The 17389-nt window shown below is 41.9% G+C and overlaps 1 protein-coding gene across 6 annotated transcripts in view; it reads right to left on the bottom strand.

Moving 5' to 3' along the window:
- Positions 1 to 17389, bottom strand: part of fryl (furry homolog, like) — an 80255-nt gene that overhangs the window by 28869 nt on the left and 33997 nt on the right. For all 6 annotated transcript variants that reach the window (XM_047375377.1, XM_047375378.1, XM_047375379.1 and 3 more), the window contains 36 exons: positions 15646 to 15749; positions 15126 to 15234; positions 14950 to 15036; positions 14701 to 14872; positions 14490 to 14622; positions 14289 to 14396; positions 13941 to 14178; positions 13649 to 13825; positions 12748 to 12834; positions 12393 to 12661; positions 12013 to 12217; positions 11739 to 11863; positions 11312 to 11369; positions 11132 to 11223; positions 10857 to 11029; positions 10604 to 10764; positions 10402 to 10512; positions 8997 to 9151; positions 8807 to 8906; positions 8541 to 8709; positions 8126 to 8388; positions 7899 to 8039; positions 7652 to 7820; positions 7140 to 7224; positions 6233 to 6345; positions 5990 to 6140; positions 5814 to 5917; positions 5548 to 5724; positions 5019 to 5220; positions 4585 to 4706; positions 4302 to 4489; positions 3386 to 3480; positions 2707 to 3302; positions 1761 to 2029; positions 1538 to 1678; positions 22 to 222 (listed from right to left, as the gene is read on the bottom strand). In XM_047375377.1, coding sequence (XP_047231333.1) covers positions 22 to 222; positions 1538 to 1678; positions 1761 to 2029; positions 2707 to 3302; positions 3386 to 3480; positions 4302 to 4489; positions 4585 to 4706; positions 5019 to 5220; positions 5548 to 5724; positions 5814 to 5917; positions 5990 to 6140; positions 6233 to 6345; positions 7140 to 7224; positions 7652 to 7820; positions 7899 to 8039; positions 8126 to 8388; positions 8541 to 8709; positions 8807 to 8906; positions 8997 to 9151; positions 10402 to 10512; positions 10604 to 10764; positions 10857 to 11029; positions 11132 to 11223; positions 11312 to 11369; positions 11739 to 11863; positions 12013 to 12217; positions 12393 to 12661; positions 12748 to 12834; positions 13649 to 13825; positions 13941 to 14178; positions 14289 to 14396; positions 14490 to 14622; positions 14701 to 14872; positions 14950 to 15036; positions 15126 to 15234; positions 15646 to 15749 — 5850 coding nt within the window. The remainder of the gene's footprint in view (positions 1 to 21; positions 223 to 1537; positions 1679 to 1760; positions 2030 to 2706; positions 3303 to 3385; positions 3481 to 4301; positions 4490 to 4584; positions 4707 to 5018; positions 5221 to 5547; positions 5725 to 5813; positions 5918 to 5989; positions 6141 to 6232; positions 6346 to 7139; positions 7225 to 7651; positions 7821 to 7898; positions 8040 to 8125; positions 8389 to 8540; positions 8710 to 8806; positions 8907 to 8996; positions 9152 to 10401; positions 10513 to 10603; positions 10765 to 10856; positions 11030 to 11131; positions 11224 to 11311; positions 11370 to 11738; positions 11864 to 12012; positions 12218 to 12392; positions 12662 to 12747; positions 12835 to 13648; positions 13826 to 13940; positions 14179 to 14288; positions 14397 to 14489; positions 14623 to 14700; positions 14873 to 14949; positions 15037 to 15125; positions 15235 to 15645; positions 15750 to 17389) is intronic.

Here is a 17389-nt window from a genome sequence, read left to right as displayed (position 1 = left end):
ACAGCCTGGAAGCACTCTGACCTCTGAAATGTCAAAATAGAAGTCCAGAGTCTTGCCGGGCAGCTCCTTGGAAGAGTTATTGAATATGCGCGTGAAGGCAATTTCTGGTGATCCACAGGACTCTGAACTGTAAGAACGTTGCACGTCGTCTGGTACGACCAGACTGGCTGATCGAGACACAACCATCTTCAGGATGTTTTGGGCTTCCTTCCAGTGCGGACTCTGGAACAAAAGAAAAAAGCAAACATTATCATTACATAGTGAGAAAACAAACTGTAGAAGTATTTCTTATCATTTATACACATGAAAGAACATGTTTTACCTCTGAAGAGCAATACATTACATACATACTGCTGCAACAGAAATACTGTATGACATCATTTGAATGCTGTACGATCTATGAGCATCATAGAAACACATTAAGGAGGCCGATGCGAAGGCATGCTAACTGTACACTCACAAGCCTTCTGCAAATACAGACCGATACTAAATCCTGATGATATGAAACCATATGGCTCCCCTGGGAGGGTCGGTAAAAAGCTCCCATAAAAATGCTCTATTCGCTGTAACCCTGAAAGATGAGGTGTCTTAGTTAATTGCTCTACTATTTATAGATCAGTCTAGTATTCAAGCACAAACACGCTGGGGAAGAACATAAATTTCAGTCCTATATCCAAGGACAGACTGCATGTAAATAATGCATGTGTCATCTTTAAACCAATGACAGTTAGAGATGCACAGAAAAATCTGCTGGTGACCAGAAAAAGTAGATTTTCAGCTGATCAGTCAATACACCATACCTAAACACTAATAGCTCTCGCTGACAACAATGCTCCTTGGCGTGGATGTTGTTGCTCAGCGATTAAGACTGAAAGTTACCCTTCCTTATTATCAGTAAGTTGTTAAAAAAAGCAAAAAAAGGTTTTCAAAAGAACCTTTATTCTAGAAAGGGCATGTTGAGATGTCTGTGATTAATTCAGAGTGCAAAAGAGCACAAGACTTGCAGTAAATAACAGGAAGGCTTAATGTGTTACAGGAAAGTTGCTGTTTTATCCTTTTCAGCTTTTAACCTCTTTCTGTTATGGAGCATGCTGGATTTGGACATTTCGGTAACGCTTACAAATCTCAAAATTAAGGAAAGAATCTAAACTAAGACTGAGGCTTTATTGATAACAGCCATGGAGACTGGACCAGCAATTTAATATAAGATGCTACAGACAGTTTGAAACGTCACACACACTGTAATGTCGCCTCTCTTCATAATGAAAATAAGTAATGGCCGCTCATGGCAGGAAGCCAGAAAGCAATATTACAAGTGCTCCTCATATTTGTACAGATCCTAAGGAGAAATTGGAACCGGCTAAAAACAGAATCAGAAAGTCAAACCTTTACAAAAACTGAAAATCTGCCACAAAATTCTGACAAATGCATCTCTACTCATATTGTCTGTCAGTCATCTAAAGCAAAGCTAGTTTAACTGACGACACTAGCAAGTTTTCTAAGGTTACTTGCTCCATCTTAAGTGTTGGGTGCTCACCTGAACATATTTGCCAATGATCTTCATGATGTCAAGGTTGAACTGTTTGACAGGGGCTGCTGATAGGTCTATATGACTCAGGAGGCTGTAGATGATCTGCAGCAAGGACTGCTGCATGCTGGGTAGGCCCTTCTCCAACAGCTGGGAAGCAAACATTGATCATTACTGCTTATGTCTACTATTTGTGACTAATATAAACAAGTCTGATGTTCATCTCTCATACCTCTGCCAAGTAAGTGACCAGGTTCAAGGTTCTTTCTGCAAAGGCATCATGGACATAACGACAGACCACGTTGATCCAGTTGGTGCAGTCGCGGGAATAGCTGTGTGTGCTGTACAAGCTCATCATGTGGGCCAGGTTGGAGAGGGTGGCCGACTTCTCTTCGGCGCACACCTTGGCGATCTTATCAGCCGTCTCCTTACAGAAAGGAGTTGGGCTGTCGAAGTGCAGAATGAGATGTGGCAGCAGGCACAGGATATTCAAAGGAAAACCTGTAATCCATCCAAGGAGAAAAATGATTGGAGAAAGATCTCATACAGTGCCTTACAAATGTATTATGACCCCTTGAACTTTCTACCAGTTGGTCATAGTACAGCAACAAACTTTAAGATATTTTATCTGGAAGTTATGTAATAGACCATCACAAAGCAACGCATACTGGTGAAGAGGGTAGAAAATGATTACAGCTGCAAGTCTTTTAGGGTATGTCTCTACAGGCTTTTCACATGTAGAGAGTGCTATTTTTGCCCATTCTTGTCTGCAAAATGCAGCTCAGTCTAGTTTTGCCACAGACTACTAATTGGATTTAGGTTTGGACTTTGACTGGGCCATTCTAACACATGCCTTGATCCAAACCATTGTATCTCTAGATGTATGTTTAGAGCTGTTCTCCTAAAGGAAGGTGAACCCTTCAGCTCCGATCTCAAGTCTTTTGCTCCCTCTAACACATTTTCTTTCAAGTCAACCCTGTATTTAGTTCCATCCATCTTCATAATAACTCTGGCCATTCCAACAGGGAAGAACAGTCTCGCAAGGCACTGTAATTGGAATATTGTTGTCAAAATAAAGAGAAACAGAGCCTCTAAATTGGTATTTTTGGCTCCTTATTAATTCTTTATTTATTGTCACCAATTAGATACGAGATTCAGATTAGATCATTTAGACTTACCTGCCACTTGTGAAGGATCAACCAGTGTGTGCCTGGAGACACTGATGAGCTTGCTGAGCAGATGGATGGTGAGTTCTTGTGTAGAAGCTGAGGTGAACCCTTTGAGGAAGAGCTGCAGCAGACCAGGGAAGTTGTACCACTTGAGCTTGCCCTGGATGTTCTCCAGACGTTCTCTGCTGTCTGCACGCTCCAGAGGGAGCTGGCCCAGCAGCTTGTTAAGCAGTCGCAGGGCCAGCAGGTACTCAAACTCGTAGTCTGACTCGAGCAAAGAGACTGCGATCCAGAAGACAGTGGCCATCAGATTGGAGGGGTCCACTGGGGGGATAGCTTCCCCTCCTGGACTTCCTCCCCCACCCAGTGATGTTAAGCTCTTTGTGCGGAGGAGGTTTGAGGGGCTACCACAGAGTCGATCTGCTATGTCCAGAGTGTTGCTCCGACGTCTGTCAGCTTTTCGTTCTCCGATGAGGCTAGCACGGAGTGAGTTGCTTCGAGAATGGACGTAATGCAACAGGCCTCCGCTGTTCAGATTAAGCTGGCCCGTACTTTTCCTGTTGGCAGCTAACTTTGCTCCCAACGACTGGTCACGGGCAGAGCTTCTATAAAGAGAACAAATGCAGAAATTAAGAAAATGTCCCAATGGCATAATAAGAGGAGAACTTGTGTGGACTTGTGGACTTACTGTGCCAAGGCAGAGAGGAGATCATAGTTTTTGATTGTGTCTGCTAACGTGTCGATGCTTGACTCCAATGTAAGGAGTAGCTCGATGACAAAGCCCTGTACAGAATAGAAACTCAGCATATTAAAAACAATTCGACAGCACTCAGTTAAATCCTCTCACATCTAAACACCAACCCTACTTTCCTGAAAACAGATTTATTTTTGGTTTCTGTTGTAGGAGGCACAAAAGCTACATTAAAAGTAAATAGATACATTTATGTGTCAGAATTCACTTTTCTGTTTTCCCTTAGCTTAGAGTTTCATAATTAAATTGGGCAATGTGTCTGGTGATGAATCCTAACCTTTAAGTTACAGATTCACCAACTTTAACAAGCCTAAACCGCTGTTGTCGTGACGACGCTGAAATGGCCTCTGATAATGCAGCCGGTAAAAGGCAGAGTTCACCTCCTGAACTACTGAATTAAAAACTAGAGCCTCATTTTAGTGTCATGTTTTCCAGCCGAAAGAGATGTGAACTAATTTTTACAAAGGTCTTCTAGGTGTTTACCAGCTGAATGTAATAATAAATTAATTGTTATAAATATCCATTTAATCAGGTGCCAAAAAAACCCAATACTTATATTGTTGGTGTATATTAATTTATTTGGGCTTTTAATGCGAAAAGAGGAAATCTCTGCTTCATTTTCCCCGTCAGCAATGTTTGTCACTGTTGAGCAGAAAGTTAAAAAGGTTGCTGTTAAAAAGACAAAAAAAACAAAAAAAACAGGATTGTCCAAGTAAAATAAACATCCTGGTTACATTTGGTCAGTTCAGATCTGACATAGCTGGATGTACCTCAACAGCCAATTACATTTGTTTTTATTATGGATTTAATTTGCACAGGGTAGCAGTATGATGTCATGGTTTTACATCCTGACCTGAGCCTCCTCTCCTGGGTCTCCTACAGTCTCAACCAGTCGAGACAAAATGTCTGACAGTGTGGCCGGAGTCAGAGGCTGTTTGAGTGCCCTGAAAATCTGGAATGAGCGACCAGCGTAGTGTCGAGAAGAGCAAGACAGAGCCGTTCTTAGAGCTACTTCACTCAGCATTGAGTCCAGCTGGAAACCTGAGGACAGAACCGTACGTACAGATAAATCCAACAAAGGCCACCAAAAAATAGCCATAAACGATTGGAGAAAAGCTGTGGATGTCTTTATAGACCTGTCTGGGACTGTTTGAAGACCGTCACCACGTGTCTGACAAAAACACTTAGCTGGTCGGCGCTCTTAATGTTGGAGTTCTTGGGCGACACATCTTCGTGATTCCAGAGCGGACCACGCTTTCTACATAGCGGGAAAGAACACAGATCATGAATTCAGAACTAGCTGCTTAGAGACATATATTGCTATCACACCAGAAAAATAAGCCAATGAAAGCAAACCAAATTCAAACCCATGCAAAACAAAAGTACCCGCTCCTTTTAGTCACTGCTGGAAGCATGAAAGCATAAGCATTGTACATTTAAGTAAGACAGTGTGTTTGTTATGACTGCTGTCTCAAACTGAGCTGTATGCATCATGTGAAAGGAAACATAAGCTACAATAGAGAACATAAATAATGATGGTATATTTTCTGAGAAAGAGGTTCTTCCATACCTTGATGTAATAAACTCAATGAGACCTTTAGCCTTGTCGTCCTGTTCAGCATTAATATCTGCCTCAATAAGAAGCGTGGGGGAGAGGTGGGACAAAGTGCTGCTCCCTGCCCCAAGACTTATGCTGGAGGATGTGGAGCTCGTACTGAGACCAGAGTCTGTCATAGGTGAAGGCTGAAAATCAGGCAGAATCTCCTGCATTCCTGTGGAAACAATCAACAAGAACACTCTCAGCTGAAGTCAGGTCATAGAGCTATTGCTAGACAATACAGTAACGCCAACATTAGCTTAGCAACAAAGGCAGCTAATGGTACTTTTACGTCTGAATGTTATTAAAACTTTGTATTGGAAAGACTGTTACCGCCACCCAGTGGCAAGGTTTGGAAAGACAAATGAGCACAATAAACGTTTCAGTTAAATGTTGGAAGTAATCGCAACACTGGTTAAAAATCTTTTTACATCCCTTTCATTTAACAATGACTCTTTAATATTTACTTTCTATTGGGTCAGCGTTTGGCAGCAGAACTGACCTGTAAGGTTGAACTCTGGAGTTGTTGGCTTCACCGTCAGCACCCTTGGATCATTGTAGTCTCTGTTGCGTAAAAGCACCATAGCCACAGACTGACTATTTGCAGACTGGACAACGAGCAGGTGAAGCAGCAGCCGCTTGCAGTGCTCATAGACCTCTGGGTGCTGGTGATCAAAACCTGGAGGACAAAAACAGGACAATGAAATGAGACGAGACTTGTACACAGGCAGATAAGACACAGTGAGACATCTTATCTAAGACAGTTACCTATAAACACAGTATGTAACAGAAGGTGCAGATATGCACCCCACTCCACTTTGATCCCATGGTCCACAATGAGGTCAGTCAGGAGGATGACTGCGATGTTACATCTGAAAAACAGAACATTTGTGATCTTTAAGGAACACCAAATTTCTGAGGCCAAACACTGTATCTTAAGGTACCTGTGGAGCGGTACAGTGGGGGTGTTTGTCTCCGGCAAATAATCCACCAAAGGAGCCCAGCAGCCTCCTGTCGGGGGGAGAGGGAGAGGCTCTGGCTGGTTGTGATCCATCACTTTTAAGCGCCAATTCGCATAAAGTGGCATGGAGTCACCTGGAGTGGGGAGGAACATTAGCAAACATGCTCTTAGATTATATTAATATAACACCATGCTGAGCAAGGATGTGAAAATATTTTCTGCTTACTCTTCTCATCTTCATAGGAGCCACCAGAGCTGCTGCTGTACCGAGATTCCAGGCGGTGGTGCTGGCGGTTCAGGTTGCTATTCAGACCAGAGTAAATATCCAGGTGCGTGTAACTGCGGAACAAGACATGGTTTCTTCACAAAAGCCGGGCCAGCATTGAGATCCCCCCCCCCCTGTGTGGACAGGTGTCTTTTATACAGATAAGAAGTTCGAACAGGTGCAGTTAATACAGGTAATAAGTGGAGAACAGGAGAGCTTCTTAATGAAGAACTAACAGGCCTGTGAGAGCTGGGATTCTTACTGGTTGTTAGGTGATCAAATACTTACGCAATAAAATTCAAATTAATTAACATTTTTTGTATAATGACAATAAAGGGATTCTGATTCAGATCATGCTGAGATGCGTCAAGAGACGACAGGTTACTGGACTCCTGTTCTGCATAGTTTAATCAGAAGCCTTGATACTTTTGAACAAAACAAGTAACAGCTGTATCGTACTGTATAACGGCTTTTTTAGAAAGCTCTAAGCTGCCGCCTCGCTTGTATCCACAGCATTATGTACATTGAAGCCACTGATTATTCACACGGGAAATGGTGCACCTTTAATGAGCTTCTTCTGTGAAACAAACTGAGAACAGAAAAGCCCTTCTGGTCAGAGTAACTGTCTGACAGAAAAATAACATCATAGGTCAATTGCCATGAGAGTTTTGCATTTTATATATTATGTCAGAGAGATACATCAGGGGTTTCATAAACTGCTTTGGCGGTCTTGGCCCCTCTAAGACTAGCCGTTAACTTTAGTCCCAAAGACCAACATATCTGGTCTTAAAATAAAAAAAAGAGTTACGTAATGCAGGAAAGAAAACTTCTCACAGCTTTTAATAGAAACTTTATGTAGAGGCTGTACCTGTCTTCCATGTTTGGGTCTTTGTTCTTGCCGTCATGATGACCATCGCTTCCTGGCACCATAGTATTGCTGCTGGAGGTTGTTCCTGATGGAGGAGGCAAGAAAAATACTTTCTGGGACTGGAAGCACAGCATTTAATTGTTGGAACTAGAGATGCACCAATGAATCAAGCAATGATTTAAATCAGGCCAATTTTCCCAGAAAAGTTTTTCTCCACTTAATTTAACCTCAGAACTAAGAACCCCCATTCTTTTCATTGTATAAGCATATAAACCAAACAGCATTTACTCTGGAGCACTTTAAGGACACACAAATAAAATCTATATAATGTTAATAACACTTCTTTTGTTGGATTCAAAACCTCTATCAATCAACCTCTAGCAAAGTTTCAGTCCTTAGAAAGAAATGATCCAATCCAAAATCAGTATTATGCCTTACAGGCGTAATTAGTACATCTGTAATGTGAATAATAGCCTGATTAGGGAATTAGTGTGGTCCTATTGGTCTTTCACCTGAGGTCACAGAGGGGATCTTGTAACTGGAGGTGATGCGGTAATAAGGGGGGTTGTCCATGTGAGACACAGCTGAGCTGACGGGCTCAGTCAGCTGAAGTTCCCACATCAACTCCTCCAGCAGCTGCATAGTTTTATCTCTGCCCAAGTAAACCACCACTCGTTTCACCTGAGGACACAGGAAACATGTGAAGACTACATAGCACATGTCTCCTACAGTGCCTGAAAGAAAAGCGCTGTAACTTACGTAGGGCAAGAGGCTGGGGTCACTGCTGACCCCTGATATACTGATGAGGAAGTGCAGAATGATTCTGAGGTTCTTTGGCCAGCTGTCTGCTAATGTCGTCCATACATTCTCCATTTCTGACCAAGCAAACTCATCTCCATACTGCAAAAGAAAGAAAATGCATTAATTTGAAATGTCAGCATGTCTGAATCACTGCAGGAAAAACACTGGTCCAGTGGCCATCTCACCTTAGCGGTCATAAACATGAGGTTGTTTAGCACCATGGTTGTTGCACGAGGGGATCCCCAGCCCTCTCCACGGAGCCAGCGGCGGCTGTTGACCATCATAACCTCTTGGTCATGACCATCTTCCTCTTCCTCACTGCAATCTTCCGGTCGCCTAATGGTCGGTTTGAATTCAACCAGCTCCACATTGTTCATCCAAGGTAGGAGGTAGTGCAACATGACTTGACGGCCACCAGGATGTGCTGTCTGGATACGCTGGCTGACTTCTGCATATTGGACAGTTACATGTTAGCAAAATACATTGAAAAACATCAGATATATGTCACATTAGTATTACAGCACAGCAAGCCTGGCTTGTAGAAATAATTTGCTCGCTCCCAGCAAATCATTTGGCAGAACTGTGTGTTAAGTAGCTAACCTGAGAAAATAGGCAGAGTGAGCTCTGGATACGTTCTTGCAAGCTCCTCAGAAAGCTGGTAGTAAGACACGGAGTACAGGTGTGGAAGCGGTGAGGGAGGAGTCAAGATGCCATCTGTTCGCAGGATCTCCAGTTTGTGTGCATAACGGAAAAGCTTTGGCTCCAGGATCTGTTTCACACACGCAGCAATCAGAGCACCTCAAAGTTTAACAGAAAATCTCAGCAGAAGCATTACAATACATAGGTATGAGTGACCCCAGACTGACCTGTAACAGCTGCATGGCTACCTCATAGATTTCCCTGGAAGAATCAGCTGCCTTGAACAGAATCAGGTTCAGCAGCACCACAGTATCAAACTGATAATCCCTAAAGACAAAAAAAGCAAGTTGTATTTTAATATCAAGATCTGAACAAAGAGCCCAGAATAATTAAGTTCAACCTGCTATTGTGTAGTACCTGTTGTGAAAGACATTGGCGATGGCCTTAAAACAGCCAGCAGCTACGCGCCGCGAGCCGGTGTAACATCGGTCCACAGCCCAAAACATGAGGTTGCTCTGGTCTGGATTCAGTTCCAGCAGCAACATCACAGCCTCACAACCCAGCTGGTGAACCTATAAGTGACCACAATCCAAACATTTAAACTATGAGACCTCATCTTCATGTACAAAAACTAGTAAAAGTGAGGTTTCTAAATATTCAGTAAATGTTGTGGTGTACATATAGATCAGACAGTAGGAGGAACACTACGTTTGCCAAGCTAAACGTTAGAATGCTTTATCCATTCCATAACCAGTTTTAATGTGATCGTTGTTCAGCTGGAACACCAAAATGTGTCCAAGTTTTAACCATCTAGCTGCTGGTCTGTAGTGAAGAAGTGAAAAGGTTGGAGAATAGTCCACAAACTTTGTGCAATGCATCAGAACCACTGGGAGCAAAACAGTCCCACAGCATAACGCTGCCACCACCATGGTAGACAGCCGGTCTCGTGTTTTCAGGTTTAAAAGTCTCGCCCTGACTTCTCCAAACATTCTTCTCGTCACTGTGGCCAAATAACTCAATTAGTCTCATCTGATCACAAAAAAGGCATTCTGCAGCAAATTGCAGTCATGGTTGAATGTTATTATTTTAGAGCAATAGCTGATTTCTATGGCAGCATGCTCTCCATCCATTTTGATGTTAAACTGGCTTCCAACAGTCTCCAATCTATAGTAGGCTTGACCTTTGGTGGTTTAAACATCCTGACCAATTTTGTTTCACCAGAGGGTTGGCACAGCCTTGCGTTCCAACAAGACAATAATATCAAACACACATGAAACCTGGTTTTGGCAAAAATCAAGCTTCTAGAAAAGAACTAGTCTTAACAGAAATAAAAGTCATGCATGTGTGAGCCACAAAACTACCCACTTCACTAGTTCTGCCTGCAAGATTGGTCACATATATAGCCACACTTATGGTATAAGCTAATGGCTACAAAATCCATGTGGTCATGGGACATTTAACTAAATATTAGTGGTAGTATGTATGTATTTGAGTGATTATGTATGATATAGAACCTGTGTGGGTTAGAGAAAATTCACAATAAATGCAAACATGTGAACTCAATACTTTTTTTTGGAAACAGTTGGAAAAGTTGGAAACAGAACAGTTGGAAAATATAATTAAAAGCAGAAAATCTACATGACATTCATGTCGATGAGCGTATGAAAACTTCTGAATGTATAAAGAGCACCCTACTGTTTGCAGAATCACAAAATAATCTTGAAAATAAACTGTAAAGCAATATCTTCTCAAGGGTTAGTTTAGAGTTTAAATGCAGTCTTCTCCGTCCATCACACAATTAAAGTAAAACCATTTTGCTCACCTTCTTGTCCTGTGAATCCAGAATGTTGTCCAGCCACTTGTAGAGGTAGCCATCAGAGGACAGACCAACATTGTCAGCAACGGGTCCGCAACACAACACGGCAGACATGGCCTAAACAATAAAATAGAAAGAAGTTCTCAGAATGGACGACACAGGAGGCCAAGGCTGATATTTGCATCATTACATGTGGCTGTGTGCCTACCTTCAGTGCACAGTACTGATGGCGATTGATCTGCATATTTCTGTCACTATAGCGATCCAAAGGAGTGAACATGATGCTGAAGGGTCCAGCCCAGTGACTAAACAGCATGAAGAGACTGTGTCGCAGTGACTGCTGAGGGAAGATGGTCCTCCTCTGGTTTACTGAACACAAGTTAAAATGTTGAGTAGAAAGAAGGTTCTATTGTTTAAATGCCACTGGACAGTCAGCTGAATAAGCTAATCTTAAACATTACCTGGAACATTCTGAATGATATTGGCCACAAGTGCGCTGAAGTGACAGCGAATGTCCTTCAGGGTGTCAGAGTCCTTGTCATTTTCAGCTTCGAGCAACTGCCTGGTGAGATCCACGTACTCCAGCAGCGTGCTGTTCAGAGAGTGGCTCTCTCCATCCAAACCTCCACTAGATCTGGAGCCAGAAAAGATTCTAAAGTTCATCAAGTAACTTTATGAAAGGGCACGCTCACAATCAGGTGGTATTCTGTAAGTCTCCATGCTTTGGTTTACATACACATGGCTGATGGCACCAGCATCAGCGAGTAACTCAAATATCCGGACCAGCTGGACCCTGAGGATGTCTCGACGCCTGCGTCGCTTCATGTTCTATGGAGATTCAAACATTTCCGTTAAAATTCAAGTCTCACCTGAAAAAAAACTTTGACTTTTAAAGTTGTCAATGAGCCACACTTACTTCTGGTCGTCTTTCGAGAGCTTCTTTTATGATAGGGTTTAGCTCCTCTATCAATTCTCTGATAAGTGGAAGGTTTATGAGTAAATAATCATAAAAAAACAAACAAATGCATATACAAAATATTCAGATATCAGGTTTCCTACACATATTACATGTTAAACTGTCATTTCTTTTAGACTCAAATTTACACAGTTCTAAGTTCCTTTTACTTTATTTTTAATTATAAATACAAATATTCACTTATATGAGATGGGTGTGGTGGATGGATGGAATTTTTAGACGATGGGAAAGGAAAAACAGTCTGCAAATAAAAATATTTTTCATACTCTTGGAAAATGCTTAAATCTTAATTATCCAGAATGGGCATGAACTCTGAGATTTGTATGCATGTGTGCTTTTAGAATAGTTAATATCAAATTTTTTCTACCTGAAGGCAACAGGGTTGGTCCTGCCAAGCCCCAACACCAAAGACTCGGTGATGTCCATGCTCTCAGAGCGCATCATTGGAACAATGTGTTTAAACAGGGAGGAGGGGGACGGAGTCCCAACAATCTATGAACACACAGAGATAATCACTTGTTAGTAGTTAGATAGTCACAATGCTGCTGATATCCACACACTGTTTGCAATCATAGTTTCAGTAAACAGCCTGAACATCTGTGGTGTTTGATGACTGCTTAGTCTGTGCATATTCGTCTGACCTTTGAATCGTAACTGTAGCCACTGTCCGGCGTAGACGCCAGCGTCTCAGGCGGGGAGCAGCGGACGGAGCCAGAGGTGGAGGAGGAACACATGGAGGAGGAGGAAGAGGCGGAGCTGCAGCAGAGAATCAGGTAGTTTCTCCAAAGGCCAATGTAGGAGTCGCTGCTGTTCAGACTGTTCACCTTTTTGGCATTGATGGGACTACTGCAGGTGGACAAAGAGAAAATGTTAGCTTGAGAACAGATTGTCCTTCTTTCCACTCACATTTTCACTCTACATTAACTGCATTGTGCTGTTTTCATGGGTAGCATCATCCAAGCTTTACAGTAACAATATAAGCAGTAACGGGATACAAAAATGTTGTTAGAGAAATACATACTTTAAGTCAACTTGTGGAGACAGCAGCTGAAGGCGGGTGTAGGCAAACATCCAGGCATAGTTGAGGGCAGTGGGGCAATGTTTGGGCAGGTTCTCCTGCCGCAGATAGCTGGAGAAGCTGATAACCCAGGGGTCCTGGCCCTGCGTAACATGGGCAAACACCCAGATGTGCGAGGGGCTCACCACGTCAAACTGATGACTGATGGGAGAGGAACTCCACTCTGCTAGCGTTTGAAGCTCAATCCCACTGGGGCAATACAACAAGTTGGTCTGCAGGGATGGACAGAGGAAGATTAACAGAGTTTCACCAGATGTGCTGATCCCTTATTTGTGCTGGAATAAGAAAACTTTCATACCTGGTCAGCTCCAGTGAGATGAATGAAGCTCTCCAGCACAGATGCACTTAATCTGTCCATTACATCAATAGCCAGTTCCTCATCTCCCTAAAGAGATTATGAGACAACAAATGTCTGTGAGGTTTACTTAAATGTAAGAACTCCTCTGCAGGCATATGTCATGTACAGTGCCTTGCAAAAGTATTAATGTCGCTGGAACTTTTTCACATTACAAAAAAACACTCCAATGTATTTTATGTAATAGGCCAACAGAACGTAGTGCATAATTATGAAATTAAAGGTAAATGAGAATTATAAATAAAAACCTGAAAAGGGTGCCGTGCATTTGTATACAACCCCTTGTACAATGATACCCCTGAATAACAGCCTTTAGTAGTCAGCTGATTAGTACATAAAGCATGTTATTGTATAGAAACAGCTGTTCTATGAAGATGTTTGATTCTCAACTGGATTTAGGACTGAACTGTAAGTGGGCCATTCTAACAAAATGCTAAACCTTTCCACTGTTAGTCGGTGTTTAGGGGTGTGGTGAACCTCTGCCCCAGTCTCAAACCGTTTGCAGCCTCTAACAGATTTACTGCCAGGATTGTCCTGTAATTAGCTCCATCTATCTCTGACCATGTATGACCAGCTTCACCGTCCCTGCTTAAGAAAATATCTGCACAGCATGATGCTGCCACCACCATGTTCACCATGACATTTTCATCATTATTATTAAAACAATTTATAAAAAATGAATAATTTACCGTCCTGTTCAAAAAATGTACGACTTTGTGTTTGTCTATCACATAAAATCCCAATTAAGTACACTTAGGTTTGTTGCTATAACGTGACAACATGTGATAAGAATGTATGTGGTATGAATGTTCAATGCAAGGCATGGTGAGTCTGAAGTTGTTACCTTGTCAATGCCCAGGGTAGTGTGCAGAGCACGGAGCTCCTTTAAGACATTAACAGCTAGTTTGCGTGTGGCTGGTCGGCAGCTACAGAGCACAACCAGCGCTAAACCCTCCACAACATGCAGCACACCTAAAGCCGGGGTGCGGTCCAAGGACAGAGAACGGCCGCTGGTTGAGCCCTTTAATACAAAAATAATAATAATAATGTTAATAAAACCCTTTATTGAAAGTTTCCAAAATGAGGCATGAAAAAAACCTACAACTGGGGAAAAAAACTAAACTAAAAGGACCAACCTGTGTATCGTGATTCTTATTGCTGCTCTGCATGGCCTGCTTCCATTGGATGATGAGCTGCAGAAGCATCTTGACGGCGTTGTCCAACAGTGTGGGGTGAACATCCGTTACCTCTCTGACTATGAAGTACACAAACCCTGAGAGGACATCCTCCCGCCACTCTGGGAAATCCAACATAAGGGCCTGAAGAGTCGTAAAGGCAAGGCCACGCAGCTCCTCATCCATGTGGATGGTCAATCTGGAGAAGTAGAACAGACAACAAGGTTTGTACAGGTGTTAGATGTGCCACCAAAGCTCCAAGATAGTGCGAGCTGATGCATCTGAGGAAGGTTATTGAGGGTGAGGTACTTGGCTAGGAGCTCAATGAGTTCTTGTCTGCTCATGCCATCCGGTATCAGTCTGGGGATGGCAGCCACGCATGTCCGGAACAGATCAATCTTCGGTTTTCTCTCCCCCCTGTGGGCACAGTTAATCAAAAGCTCTTGTAAGTAAATCATACACAGCAGCACAAGCGGGAATCTAACAGTACGCAACAATGCGTTTACATACGTAATCATATCCTCAGGCTCTTTGTTGGACATCTGAACACTTGTCATGCTCATGGAGCGACCCACTTCCTTGTCCAGGTGACGTAGGATGTTATCCAAGGCCTTTCTCACTTGTGGATAGTACATTGACATGCCTGGGAAAACCCCAGCAAACTTAGAATATACACAACACCCCAATAAGTAAATTTTACTTAGCCAAATATCAAACCTACCGATCACCTTTGCTTCCTCGTCAGTTAGAGTGGTGTTAAGGAAGATCTTTTTAACACGCAGGGTGTTCCCAGAAGGCATGATGATCCCAGTAGTAGGCATCGGAGGCTCTCCATCTTTCTGCTGCAGGCTGTCAGCAATCACCAAGAAGGCTCGCAAACCAATATTCATTCTCTGCAGGGGCAGAACATTTTCTAAGAACAGAAAGCAACTCTAACAACGCCCATATTTAACTCTCATCTGTTCTTTACCTCTGGATTGATGGTAAATGTTTTTTGAGACTTGCCCACACACAGCAGGTCATAGATTATCTCCTTCATAGCAAAGTCCAGTCTTTCCTGCAGTAGCCAACAAACCAGACAGTTAAACCCATTCATGCCTGTGTGGTGTTTGATATTCTGCCTCACAATTTGCACTTCAGTCTGACCTGGGCTATGAACTGGATGATCTTGACAAAGATGTTGAGGGGCGTGTCTCTGGGCACCACACTGCGGGAGCCTTTGGGAAAAAGTGCTGAGACGATGCTGAGCAGTCGACTGAGGAGTGAAAACAGGGTAATAAGCTTTTATTGCACTGAATGACACCAGCTACAGCGCCTTGCAGAAGTAATCATACAGCTTCACAGAACTGGTTCACATTTTATCACCTTATAACCTCAAACCTAATTTATTTTAAAGGGAATTTATGCAATACAAAAACAAAGTAGTACATTATTGTGAAAAGGGAAGGAAAATGCTACATGGGTTACTTATAAAAATCTGGAAAGTGTGGAGAATTTTGTGTTTTTTTATGTGACAAAATGTGAAAAATTTTGAAAAGTATATATTATATATGTAGCTAAGAACTGCCTTTTCATAAGAAAGTATGTTTAATAGGAACAAGCTGCACATAAATGGATTGGGTGGGAGCATTTAAATGGTTAAGCTACAGCTGGTTATGCAACTGACCTCTGTGTGACGGTGTTACTCTCACACTTCATCCTGATAATGTAGACCCAGAGCAGCCTGTAGAGCGACTCCAGAGCCACACGGGACATTTTAGGATCTTTATTCTACAGATGGATCAAAAGAAAAACAAACAAACATATTTCTGTCAGCTAGCAGTTTAATGTCGACAACTTCAGTACTCAACTGTGAGACCAGACAGGCATTCTAAAACAAAGCAATACAACAGAAATTCAATCTTACCAATCGACCAAACACTACATCTATGAAAGTCTTACTTACATGAACTTACTGGGTTAGACCGATGGCAGCAGAACTGAGTTTATGAGCTGCTTATCCTGGATGGCTCAATGTGCATTTAGTTCTTAACGGTTAATTTTACCAGTCAGTTTAGTGTCCTCTCTAATGTGGCAAATCCACACTTAGGATAAGAACATATGTCTACAAGCTTTCAATGATTTAGGATAAAAATTTATAACTTTATTATATAAGGAAATGTGTGACAGACACTTCCTGGTCTGCTACCACATAAGTACTGCACAAACAAAACCAGCACCATAATGATGCCTCATGGTTGCTATTCAGCACCAACAAAGGAACAGGTGGTGGATGTGTTAGATCTGCAGGTTAAGAGTGGTTTACTGATTTACAAAGAAAACGGGCGTTTTTATAGCACCACTCTTAATATTTCAGCCGGCACATCCAATAAATCTGATGACTGGAAAGGAAAAGCTCATCTGTCAAATGGATTATATATGAGCCCTTTTACTCAGTTACCATATCAATTATACAGACAAAAGAACTAAGTAAATGATAAACAGTAAAGAAAACCAAATGATTACATGATCACGTTTTTTGTAAAACATACAAGTTAGGGTAACTTTATTAGGTAGGAATGGCTTTAACTAACTAACTGAGAAGGTCCTCTCCCTGCACTCAATTCTAACCCTGACATTGACAAAAACCCTGAAGCATAGTGAAACATTAAATGTGTACCCATTTACTTGTATAATGTTGTCTTTCACCTGCTTATTAAATTTTCTGTTATTTGCATTTAAAAAGAAAAATGACTGTACTGATTTTGTCTGTTATGGCAGAAACTATAATTGCACTGTGCAACTTGCAACCTAAACTGGAAGTACTGCATCAAAACCTCTATAGAGTAATGGCCCTCGGACACAAATGGAGAGTTATTGTCTCCTCTAACAGCAGCTCCACACAACAACGAAGGAACCATCGGCCATATATTAGTGAGATGTGCCGTTGTGAAGGAACACAGAGTTAAACAAAGTACCTGACACCAATAGTGCCCATTTGACACTATATGAGTTGTATAATTGAATATAATGAAAACTAGAAACGACGGAGGCAGAAAAGTTACATATTTAGAGCTTGGGGGGTATGAACTAAATTCAAATTCTTAGAAATATGTTTCATCACATTATGCTTTAATTATTAACCTCTTTGGAGTATCAACAGATTATTATTTGGCTAACAGAAATCTACGTGTCTTTATCAACCATTAAATCACCAGGTCTGGGAAAAAAACCCCAACATAGTTCTTCCTGGTTTTAATACAAAGTAATGGCCACTGTATTAGATTTGAAAGAGTCTTTTCAGTTTCTAATGGACCTAAAGGGCTCATATGAAATGGCAACAGAATACAGACAAACATATTAGCTGTTTAGCATGTTTTTTTTGTCTCTTAGCTTTTATGTTTAAAAACGACACCTGTTGGGTTATAAGC

Source organism: Girardinichthys multiradiatus, chromosome 9, assembly GCF_021462225.1.
Source record: "Girardinichthys multiradiatus isolate DD_20200921_A chromosome 9, DD_fGirMul_XY1, whole genome shotgun sequence".
In the NCBI taxonomy this organism is placed as follows: domain Eukaryota; kingdom Metazoa; phylum Chordata; class Actinopteri; order Cyprinodontiformes; family Goodeidae; genus Girardinichthys; species Girardinichthys multiradiatus.
Note: the sequence above shows the minus strand (reverse complement) of the source record. Positions and strands in the feature narration are given on the sequence as shown.